Source organism: Parasteatoda tepidariorum, chromosome 2 (genome assembly GCF_982258835.1).
Source record: "Parasteatoda tepidariorum strain Cologne lab strain chromosome 2, Ptep-v5.0, whole genome shotgun sequence".
Lineage (NCBI taxonomy): Eukaryota > Metazoa > Arthropoda > Arachnida > Araneae > Theridiidae > Parasteatoda > Parasteatoda tepidariorum.
Genome location: NC_141756.1, coordinates 29,826,431 through 29,839,613, shown reverse-complemented (window position 1 = coordinate 29,839,613; position 13,183 = coordinate 29,826,431). Strand labels below are relative to the sequence as shown.

The window sequence follows — 13,183 nt, the reverse complement described above, 5'->3', positions numbered from 1 at the left end:
AATGTAGATGAAAATTAAATTAGTATTTATTCATTAAACTGAAAAATTATCAGACATCAATTATGGTTCGTGCATTTTTTTAAAAAAATTCTTAATCTAAGTATGATTCTTTTTGATACATTTCAAATATTATATGCGTATTTATTTAATTTTAGTTGCGAATAATTATTTTTAATGCTTATGTATAACTCGAATTTTATTTTTCACTTTTATTTAATAATTTTATTCATTTTTATTATTCGTGTTATAATTTACATTGTTATTAGTATAAGAGCTGTGACTAAAATCTTGAATGGGGATACAGAAATAGTTCCTTTTTTTCTGGGGGGGGGGAATGAACTAGTTTTGGAAGTACAGATAAATTTTTTCACGCATTCTTGCCTTAAATAATTTTTAAAATGCTAAATTTTTTATTCGAATATTTCTTTAAATAAAAATAACACAATATAAATAATAAATAAAACTTTAAAAAAAATTTAACTATGTATTCAAACATTGTAGCATGATAAATCATAAATAAATATTTGTAAAATTTGATGATTTGCAAAATCCTAAAAATGCTTTACCGAAGAATGTTTAAGTCTTTTTTTAAAATAAAAAAAAATACCCTCAAATAGCAAAATAATTTTTTTTCTAGTTAAGGCAGTTAAAGTACAATTTTGTAAATTATTTATTTTGTTAATTATCCTGCCTTTTAATACAAAACTGTGAATTGAGTTTTTACATAATTACAAAAATATTAAGTTTTTTTTTTACTAATAACTAACTTAAACAAATGGAAAATTGTTAACTTAAGTCTAAAATATAATATAAAAAAAAATTAAATATTAAATATATACGAAATACATCAACTTTGTAACAAAAAAGATTTTTAAAAAAATTTTATAAAAAAAAACTGAAGCTTTTATATTTTTAAACACATTACATTTTTAATAAAATAAGCATTGGTACAGTTTTGTTCATAAAGGATTGCAGTTTGAACTTATTATAAAAACAAATGCTACGAACAAATATGGAATTGAAATTTCAATTAAATAAGATCTATGAAAAATAATCTCAACTGAAAAAATTAAATTTAAAGATAAATTACTATTTCAAACACAAAATTAAAAAGCTTAGTAAATAACTATTTAAAAAAAGGAAAAATAATTCCTATATTTAGAATTCAAATGTGATTCATCTATTTCTATCTCAAGCTCCTACTAATGAATATAAATAACATTAAAAAAAATTAATTGTTCTTTTTTCTTTCTTTTAATCATTTTACTGTAGAAAAGAGATTAAAAAATTTTTATCTACTTTATAAAAATCAATTTTTACCCATATATATTTTTAAAAAAAAAAAAACTTTTTTTTTCTTTTTCGAAAAAAAGTCTTATACCTAAATTTTGAAGCTAAAATTGAGGAATTAATTTACATGGAAAATAACAACATATTTAATGTAATTTAATTTTACCTTAATATTTAAACAATAAGACTGCAAATAGTAAATATTCATAAAAAATTTATACTTGCATTCAATAATAATATTAATTTATAAAATACGCTTTCTGGTGCTTGACAGTTAAAGACAGGTCAGTGAAGTAACTGGTGGGGTGAGTGAAAAGAAACTGGACAGTCATATAGAGAAAACCACAGCTGTATGAGCATTGAGCCCTTTCCTTCCCCTTCTTAAAGACAGTGGACAAAGATATTCTCTTTATTCTTAGAAAGAGTAAGAGAAAGCGTGAGAAAAAGGCATTTCCAACTAAATACTTTTAAAGCACTCTTGATTTTTCAAGTTGACAGAAATTTCCGGGATTTTGTCTGCTGTTTCACAAGATCAGAGCCGCGGGCACCATCCTTTTTTTGTGCCCTTTCATAGCGTCGGACCGGTAACGGCATGCTCAAACAGACAACAGACTTGCCACTTTTCTGTGTGAATACTCGGAATCGAGTCGGAATGAGACATCCCTCTAACGACGGGCCTGAGCGTAGCGGTTTTTAATTAACGATTATAAGAATAGAAAGCTCTTGAGATATTAGATACTTAAAAATATTTTTTCTTATTTTTAAGGGTCTTGGTAACAATTTATTAATTTTTTTCGTATGGAACTGGAGAGCCGCAACTTTACATCAAAAGAGCCACCTGTGGCTCGCGAGCCACAGGTTGCCGACACCTGCTCTAGGGGTACTGAATTGGAGATTTATCGTTCTCTGGATCAGGTCAAAATGACGATCTGGGGAAAAATGACTGGATGTGTGAAAGGGTCTGCCCAATAAAACGGGTGTTACTTATGGGTGTGGCAAAAGTCGAATTCTTGGCCATAGATGGCTCCACTGGAAAACGAGATCGTTCTCTAATTCAGGTCAAAATTACGATCTGTGGATGAATGAATGGGTCCGCCTTATAAACAGGTGTGACGCATGATGTGGCAGAAGTCGAATTCTTGGCCATAGATGGCGCCACTGAAAAACAAGAATCGCACACTCTGCCTTAAATTTGCTCGGTTTCACCAAGCAGGCTTGCCCGTGTGGCAAGTGGCATTAGAACCAACAAGAACAATTGCACTTATGGCCCTCTGCCTTAATAACCGACGACAACAACATCTAGCATAAATAAAGGTCAGTGTACCTCGAAGTTTTTTTTACAAAGTTGGAGTCTGTACAACTAAAAAATTTATCCCCTTAAAAGAAAAAAAAAATAAAGAATTGTAAAATTGGCAAGAAAGCAGTAAAAAGTAAATTAAGAACAATAATATTTTTATTATAAATTTTTTTCAGAAAAATCTTTTTCTTTATCACAAAAGTAAATTATATACAAATACACATGAATGCATAGACGAGAATCTTGACAAATCATGTTAGATAACAATGTAATAAATAAAAATAAATAAATAAATACAGATAATTTTAACTTGTGGTGATAATAAAAATAAACAACAAATAGTGTACACAGTTTAACAAGTAGATCAAACACTGTTGTTACAACAGTATTCAATTAATTAATCACAATAAGACAACCATACTTTCACATACACCAGGATCAGAAAAGATTTTAAACAATATTACAGGGTTAACATAAAAATGAATCAAGAAAGCTTTAAAAAAAAAATTAAAAAAATCAAGTAAAATAAACTTTCATAACACTATTTCAAATTTCTGTTTTTTTCAGAAATTTTCACTATTTGAATTTATATGCTCAAAAATACTTTGCTACACAATTTAAAAACTAGAATTAGTAAGAATATTAAGATTTTTGAATTTTTATCAAAATACTCATATTTAATTTTAAGCAATAACACTTTTTTAAGCATCAAACTTTTTTAATTTCAATACATTAAAAAATATTGTCATTGTAAAAATGTGTTTGTCATTGAGTAATACACTCTTATGTCCAAAAACTAAAATTATATTTTTATATTAAATGAACAATATTTTTAAATTAAATGATTTTATATTACGTACAAAAGTCAAATAAAAAATGATTTTTGTTTCAATTTATAAACTAAATACAAATTTAAAAAAATTATAAATAAATAGTAAATTTTGTCAAAATTTAAAAAGTGAACAATAAGGAGTGAGGGAATTTTTCATCATTTCAACTTCTGTAATATCCAATAATATTATAAATAATTATTGAAATCATCTAAAATTCTTAATAATTTAGAAGCACCACAAACACCCAGAATAATAATAATCCCTGAATAATAATAATCCTAAAAAAAACTCCCTGATTTTTTCAACCCAAATGAAATCTGATTTATTGAATTTATATATTTATTTCACACAGACACAAAGAAAGCCCTCATTTCTTTGCGTTGGCAACAAAGAATTGAAAGATCAAGCGTGTGCACAGTCATAAGCATGACAGCATTAATGCACGTTTACAAATTTCTGAATGAAAATTCTTTTGAAAAATTGAAACTAACTCAACTATAAGTTGCGATGAATTAAAAGCAAATAGTTCAGACAAAAAAAAAAAATAGTTCTTTATTTTTTATATAGTTATGCAGGTTCTATGATAATTTTACTCATTGAAAAATCAGAACTAGTTGTAATTTTTGTTTTTTAAAAGAATAATTTCTGTTTAGTTTACGCAATTTTTTTTATTGCATGTGATTTATTTTAATCTAAACTTCCTAATAATTAGGTTACTTGATAGCTTTACAAAGGATAGCTCAAAGTTCCTGAAATTTATAATTGTGTTTTTTTTTTATTAAGTTGTGAAGAATAGTAATTGCTTCTTAAAACCATAATTATTGCTTTGTTAAATTTTTATTTCATGATTATTCACTAAAAATTTTAATTTTTAAAGTGGAGTTAGTTTTAAAGATTTCAATAATTGATTTAAATTCTTTTGATTTTATGGTAGAACACATTTCAAATGGGTTTGCCTCAGTAGTGCGTAATATTTCCCTCATTTGCAGATTATAGCTATATCATCCTGTAATCTTACAGAGAATACTCTCCTATCTAATATTTATGCAATCAAAGCATTTTGCACATGAATTATTATCTCAATTACAAATTACTTCAACCATAAACATAAACAATTAAAAATTTAATCCAATTATTTAAAATTTATTAATATATTTCATTTTGTTTTCAAAATAAAATAGCTAGATAATAATTCAAATGAAAGAAATAGAAAAGGCTAGATAATTTTTAAAAATTGCTCTTCAAATTTTTAACAACAAAGTTTAAATTTTCCTTAAACTGTATGCTTTTTTTTATTAAAAAATATAAAGATTGCATTAAAAGCTTTTAATCCTTTTAAGTTTTAAATGTTTTAGTTTTGGAACCAAATAAATAAATATCAAAAGCATTTGTTCAGTTAGCTAAAATCTGTCAGAAAGCTAGTTCAAGGAAAATTCTTGAAATAAAAAATTCCCAAAGATCTAATGAGTGGTAAATATACTTATATAATTTGTTATATAATAATATATTAGAGAATGATAAATAAACAAGGGTGATTTGCATGTTTTTCTTTTTTCTAAATTTTAAATTATCTAGGAGGGAAAAAATATTTCGCTTTATTCTTTATACTCCAGACTCAAAAAAATATTCTCCATTTTCAAGAATATTCTAGCCTTACATCTCTAGCATACACATACAACAAAAATTAAAGTATGAACATAATAACGAAGCTAGGCTGATTGTGATAATTTAGACTTATTGCAAAGTTAGATTTGTGAATTTTACAGAAGTTTGAAATATGAATCTTTTTTTTTTCAGGGTAGAATTCTAAAACAAATGGAAAAATTTTAATTGATTATTAATCATAACTTTCTACCACTTCTTACAATTTTCTACCACTGAAATTTCTAAAACTTTACTTTATTGAATTAAGATTGAATTTTTTGTTTGATTAAATAGTCATCAGAGGGGGAGGGGAAGATAAGAGAGGTCTAATTAAAAATAAATTTATAAAAGTAAATTTTTTTTGGATTTTAACTGATTTGAATTTGTATACAAAATAATTAAATAGATAAGACAGTAATGGTTTTTAAAATTAAATTGAGTAATTGCTTGCTTGAAAAAATTAAAATTTTTATGAGTTTTTCTGTATAATCAATATTTTCATGAATATAATAAACTATTTACTACTAATGCTTATCAATAGGTTAAATAAAATGTAAAAAAATATTACACAAAAAGCTTTTCTAAAAATGGAAATATAAATACAATGTTTGTTTTTTTAAATGCAGCAAATTTAATTATTTACAAATATTGTTACATGGAATTTGCAAAATCAATACTTTTCATTAAACTCTAAATACATAACTATAATAGAATATATATTTCTCATATTAACAAGATCTAAAAAATTTTAATACTATATTCTGGAATGTTTAACAATGAATTAATAACTTTATTGACATAGGAATAGCATTGTATGAAACAAGTAAAGATTGAAACAAACTTTAAAGCTATTTTAAGAAGGCTCTAATTGCAAAGTCTAATATTTTTTAATACTGACATTTTTAAAAGAATTCATTTGATTCATATCATTGAAAGTAAAATAGTTATAGATTTGCCAGGAAATAAAAATATTGAACAATATAAATTTTTTGAATACAATAAATTTTTAATTTTAAAAATCTTTCATATCAGACTCTAAAAAATAGGATTTACAATTCGAAAGATTTATTGACCAATGACCTATACTTGACTTTTACAAACACTTTCTTCTAAATAGCTAGCTTAAGTTTTAGGTAATCAATATTAATCTTTTTTAAATTGAATGTTATAAGCTTTCTGCTTGGTCACTAGCATATATATTTTACATAATATGTTTAAGAAATGGCTATTATAAATGTTTAAATCATTTAAACCCCATCACAAGGTAGACAAAATCAAAAATCAGCCTGATGATTATTGCTGATTTTATTTGGCTTTTAACTGGCAGTAATTTTTATCTGGCTAATTAGCATGCCACTACTACAAATTATTTTATAAATTTGCATAAAAATCAGTTTTTCATATTTATAGGAAATAGTTAAATATAAATACTATCAATAGCATGACTGGACAGACAGACAAAACTGAGTAACGATACTTTTCTTTTCCTTCAGCCATTTTTTTCTAAAGAGACCACCATCTTGTTTAGCAAAATGTACTACAGTAATGATATTTTTCATATAAAAATGGCTATCAGTTTTTTTTAATCAAAGATCAATTAAATAACGTTATAAATTTTGATTAAATGTATAATGCTACACTGAAGAAAAGATGAAAAAATGTATTTGTAAACCTGCTTCAGCATCCAAAAAAGTTTTCTTAAATTAAAAGATAAATAATTAAAATACAAATTTTCAATATATGTATGTATATACTTAATTATCTTATAATAAAAGAAACATTTTTATACAAAAAGATGCATTAACCTTTTGCTTACGGCTGACACAAGGGAATCAGAATGTAAAGCTTCACCGTGCAAGCGCTGTTAGCAAAGGGTCAACAAAAAGTTACAATTAGCAATTTTAATACTTTTCATTTGGCATTCATTTTTAAAATTTTGCAAACATTATAGAATTTCAATATCTTTGATTTTTTTATCGCAAATTTTACTGTTTTATAGCAAGAATTTTGCTAACAAAAAATAAAAATAAAATATTGTTATAATGACAAAACTGCATCATTCTAACGGTTTTAAAATTTAACATATTTATTATTATTCTCACTATTCCTTTACACTCCTATTTCATCAATTATTTGTTTCTTTTTTTCAACAACAAAAAAAAAGATGTATATAATAATTGCACATGAAAAAAAGTTAAACTTTTCTTTCTTCTACCTACTATGCTTAGCTCTTATAGTGCACCAACTACCTTTTAAAAATAAAAATTATAAACGCACAGTTTGAGTAACAGAAAACTACAATAAGCAAAAGATTTTATTAAAATTAAATAATTTAAGAATAAGGAATTTGATTTTTAATGGCAAACGTAAAATTATATAGATACTCAATTTTGGTAATTATAATTAACTGCAAAATATAAGAATTCAAATTAAACATCTGCCCCTTCCTAAGTAATCTTAATTTAGCTTATTATGGTTCATATGAGCCCTATTTAAAGTATTTACTCATTGAACAAGCTCAATTTAGCTTATTATGGTACACATAAACCCTAATTAAAGTATTTACCTAAGCAATTGGGGAAAAAATCCATTTGTTTCTAAATGCTATTTTAAGTAACAAGAGAATAATTTTATTAGTGTTTATTGATTATGCATGATAATACAAGATAAATTGTATCAAAGCTTTTAAATAAAAATATGTTTTATGCATGTATTTAATTTGAGTAAAAATACATTAAAACTGAAATTTAAAATCTTATAAAATTGTAATTGATGAACTGTTTAAATCAAATATGTTTATGGTCTTGCAGTTTTATCCACATATCTACCTTGTAAATAAAATAAATTAAACTACCAAGATTTAAGCCATCGGTAAAGAATTTCCGAAGCATTACACGATCTATTCGTCACTTTCTCGCATTGAGTAAGGTTTATCATACCTTTGATTTTGATTTCTTCTCTTACATATTTTTAACAATATTTTAGAACTAAGTCCTGAAACATTTGGTTAAAAATTGCACACTCTTAATCTATACTTTTAAGTTTATAGCCCCTAAACAACACCCATCATCACAGACAAACTTTCAAAAGAAACAGAAGTAAAACTGTACAATAAATAATTAAAATGTACACACAATATTGTGTCACACATAAATGCATCAAGATAACAATATTAAACAATCAACTTAGTCAACTGAACAATATGTCCCTTCACCAGTTTGTTCCTGCTAAAAATAATTTTTTTTCTCTTTCGTTATTCAAGGAAAAGGACAGGCATTGCAGAGATTTTTTTTAAAATTGCCCAATTGTGAAATGTCCAATTGTTTAAAATTGCATAGTAAACATGGAATGAGATAAAACTTACTTTTTCTGAACAAGTTTAAAATTAAAGCCAATTTAAAATATGAACAAACAAATTGCGTTAGAATATACAGGAACATCAGGGAACTGTTTATAAAATATGTATTGGCTTTATTTAAGAACTTTCCAGAAAAAATAAATGTTCTACACTTACAATGACCAAACAAGTTTTTCCATAAAGCCTATCTAATCAAAAACAACTAACTTAATCTTTAAAATACGAAAATAAATTTTTTTAAAAAATCATATAAGGTATCCGACTGGCTTTGAACCAATTTTTTTTTTTAAAAAAAACCCCTTAAAATTTTAATTTTATGTTTGGTTAACAGAAAGGTCCTATAATTATAAATTCAAAATTTTCAAAATAAGGGGAAATTTTAGCATAAAAACTACAAATTTATCACGCCACGATATCAAATAGTAATGCATAAATTTCAGAATAATTTTTCTAGATCATTTATGTGATTCATACATTTTAAACTAAATTCTTAAAAACATTTAAAAAAAAAACAATAAAACAGAATTAAATGTATAGTTTAATATTGAATTTTTGAAGAAAAATTCTAAATACTCTCACTTAAAGCTTGATAAACAAAGTCCCACTTAGACCTTAGATTTTAGTTCAAAACATTGCTAACATTATATAAAATCTATAAGAAAATTTTTAAGGAATTCTGTAATAAACTTATTTTTCAATGTGTGTCAGCATAAAGAATTTTTTTCAAAATCAACATTCTTCAGAAAATGCATTTAAAATGCAAGAAAATTCTGACAACAAAAAAATTTGTACGAAAATTATTTTCAGAATTTTTTTTTTATTTGTCTCAAAAATATAATATTTTAAAAAAATTTTAAAAAAAAAATTCGAAATTACTGATTTTTACCCAGTCGGATACCTTAAAGCAACTGGATTCATATTGAACATATTAACAAAAATCCAGAAAAATGATTTAATTTATGTAACTAATGAATACAAGCATTTAAATTTAGTAGGGAGACAGCAATCTCTTAGATATAAAATTCAATTAAAGAAAATACAATGCTTACATATTTAAAGGAAAAATAATGCTAACAATTAAGAAAAATTCACTTATAAAATATTCTATACAATTTATTATAATTTATAAAATACAACAGTTTAAAAAATTAGGCTATTTAAAAAATTAGGCTACCCAAATAGTTATAGGCATAACTTTGTACTTCCAAAAGTAAATTAACAAATATTTTAATAATATTCTAGTATTTCTCACAATCCTAACATTAATAAATTTATAATTTTATTCATAGAAATAATGCATCATTCACACACATTGCTTCACAACACATAATGAAAGTTGTTCAATAAACTACAATGTTAAAGTAATATACATACAGTAAAATTCGCTTTTTAAAAAAAATTCCATTTAAAAAGTGCTTTCCACTTAAAAAGTTTACATTTTCACTATCATTTCGTCCCCTATTTCAACAATACTAAAATAATCCTTTAAAGAACTCCTTTACTTCAACTTTTCCAAGTTAAAAGATTTTCCCAGATTGAACATTTTCCATTCAAAACATGGAAAATTAAAAGAAAAAAAAGCATGAGAAAGCCTTTAGAAATAAAACTAATTGTGTTAAACTCTCGGTTTTTGAAGGGGAAAAAACTCTTGAAGATGTTGAAATATACTTGGTATTTCTAGAAGAGGAAAGTTAAATGAGGTAGAGTGGAAAGTCCCATATCCGAAATCCTCGGGACTTCGGCAAGTCCAAAAAATAGAGCACATTTTCACAGCTTTTGTTGCATATATTTTCCCATGGATTTTAAAATCTCGATATTTTAATATGCCAATATAACATACGCCAAATTCCGAATCATGCATTTCAGTCAGTAATTTCACAATCCACTTGATTATCAACAAACTTCGATTCGTTCATTTCACACTCAATTATTTAAAATTCACCCGCAATCACACGTGAATTTGCGATCCCATTTTTGTCAGTTATTGCTATGGACTTTCATGGTTTTTTAATGCTACATTATCATACACAGAAAATTTGGAATCGCGCATCTGAAAATTTACTTTTTGATGCACCTAATTTGTGACGATTTTATTGTCCACTTAGTTTCCTTGATCACATTTTCAACAGTTTGGGATTTTACATAATTTGAAAAAATTTTGATTTTATTTTTGTACGCAATATTATTACAATCCGCGAACTCTAAATCGAGCTTTTCAATAATCAGCTTTAATCATGCTGAATTCATCTCAAAACCGCAATTTTTTAAAATGTGAAGAAGAAAATTTTATTATTATAACCATCGTTGAACAGCTAACCCAATTTTGGGGTTTACGTCTACTAATGTTCAACTCTGTAGCCCTGTAATTTTGTACCTAATCCAGAAGACAAAGGAACTCCGGGATCAAATAATGGGAGATATTTGCCTTCGTTGGGGATTTTTTGATGGAACTAACCTGCATTTGCATGACATGGAGAAGACCAAGAGAACCTCCCACGGTTAGTCTGACTCTAAACTATAATTCGTCTACCACTGAGGATATTTCAAGTCAGCACTGTGGTTGGTGCAAGTTGGATGCGGATTTGTATAGACCAGCCATCGCTGGGATTCAAACCCGGTTCACCTCATTGAAAGGTGAACACTCTATCCCCTGAGCCATCACAGCTTTCTATTTCAATATCATATTCTGAAATATTTTATCATATTCTGAAATTTAGTGTGATATTTTTAACAATAATGACCCTTTTACGTTAGACATAAGAAAAAATACGCAATTTTTTTCACACAGTAGTGAAATGCTGGATTTCGTTTCCGTGATATTCAATTATTTTTTATACTTTAGCGGATATTGGATTAAAATCAACAAAAATCGCAAAGTGGCTAAAGATTATAAAGAAGCGAAAAAGTGGAAGATTCTCATCCCTGAGTAATTTTTTTAACAGGTCACAAATGTAAAGGAAAAAAAACCATTCTTTTAAACAAAAGGAAAAAAAGTTATGTTTATTTTGATTGTTAAAAATTGTTTGGTAAAAAGATCCTTCCTGTAAACGGACGTCCGGATATGGGACTTTGCACTGCATATTAAATTAAATTCATACTTTTGTTTTTTATAGTTAACTAAATTAAATTTCAATAAGTATAACTTTTTAAGTTTATGATAATTTAAAGTAAATATACACTTCTGTATATCAGTCTTACAATATATTACATGCTTTTTTTTTCAAATAGAGTTTAGCATATCCCTGAAAAAAAAGTTTTGATATACAAGAAGTTCTCTTTTATTCCTATGAAAAATTCCTTTAAGAGGTTTTACTACAGTTAAATTTTAGCTTCATCGTTGGAAACTTTAAAAAAAAAAAGGTTAAAATTGCAGTTTTCTATTACGGCTGAGTTTTACTAAAAAAGTATAATTAACAATACTGTTATATTTAACACTAAAATTGGTTCTTACCTAAGATAAAGCTCTTTAAAAGTTTCGTAATAAAATTTCCAATTTTAGTTCAGATCTTTTAAATTCTATACCAAGTAGCACAGGATTATTCAGTACGTACTTTTCAAATAAACCAATCAAGGAATGATAGAAGATAAACAAAAAGAACAACACAACTGTGCATAAAACCAGAAAAATACCATACAATGTAAAACCTGTGAATATCACATCATTTTAAGAACTGGAAGTGTTTAATATAGTCATTGTTAAAGCCCAAAGGCATTGTTTACTTGTCATCATTCATTTAAGCTCTCTTCAGGAATTTGAAACAATCTGACCACGAGGAATGATTTGTCTTTCGGTCTTCAAAACCACGTCCAAACACATTTAAAAGTTGACAATGTATTCTAAAATAAAGAATGATTCGTGAGAAATAGTGATAACCATATGATTTGATTGCAAACAATAAAACTAGCACTCAAAACTAAAATTAAATCTACCACACTAACCAATGAAATTAAAGGAAGGAAAAATAACCTCTCTCTCTCTCTTCTGATCTTTGGTCTTACAATATTGAGTACAGTCTTACTGTATTGAGTACAGTTATCAGGGCACCAGCATTATAACATGCACGATGCTGTCTATTAAGCCTTAATCAGTTTTAGGTATTTTAAAAACATGTTTGTTATTTCTTGCCCACTAGTTTCGACGGCAAACATGCGGAAAAAATTAATGCCTAACATTTCTTATGAATTTCAACTATTATTTATTTTGTATGCATTTTAATTGAATTAGTTAAATGAACAAAGTTTTAAAAAATAGAAATATTTTTTTTAAATACATATAACTATTATTAATTAAAAAACCTACCTATTTGTGGTTGTTAAACAACTTTAATGCACTTGGAAACAAGAAATATTTACCATGAAAGGACTCATTTATGTGACAATGATATTTATAATTCATTATAGGTGGACTAAAAATGTAATAATAATATCAAAAATACAAAATCACTTTTTTTTCCACAAAATTTTTTGCATTTTACTATCATTAAAATAAAATCCACAATTAAATAACAATTAAAATTCAATACCTAAGAACAGTTTATTTTATTTTATTATTTTCGTTATACTGCTTTGCTTTATATTTCTCAGAATAATTAAAAATACATTTAGTAACACATATTAGGAACATCAATTATGACATTTTATGTCGAGAAATTATAAATAGGAAACTAAAGTGCCAGTGCCGAACTTGCTGCAATAAGAGTAATTCAACATCGGTTCTCAAAATGCCAATAATGTAAATTTATTTACTTTAAATAAAACTTA

At 25.8% G+C, this 13,183-nt stretch overlaps 1 protein-coding gene and 1 long non-coding RNA gene across 2 annotated transcripts in view; one reads left to right on the top strand and one right to left on the bottom strand.

Moving 5' to 3' along the window:
• Positions 1-13,183, top strand: part of LOC147814901 (uncharacterized) — a 366,044-nt gene that overhangs the window by 30,113 nt on the left and 322,748 nt on the right. The gene's annotated exons all lie outside the window — the stretch shown is intronic.
• The window catches only part of Cerk (Ceramide kinase), a 37,784-nt gene continuing 33,882 nt past the window's right edge, over positions 9,282-13,183 (bottom strand). The window contains exon 11 of the mRNA XM_043051849.3: positions 9,282-12,259. Within this exon, the coding sequence (XP_042907783.1) occupies positions 12,157-12,259 (103 nt within the window). The 3' untranslated portion in view covers positions 9,282-12,156. The remainder of the gene's footprint in view (positions 12,260-13,183) is intronic.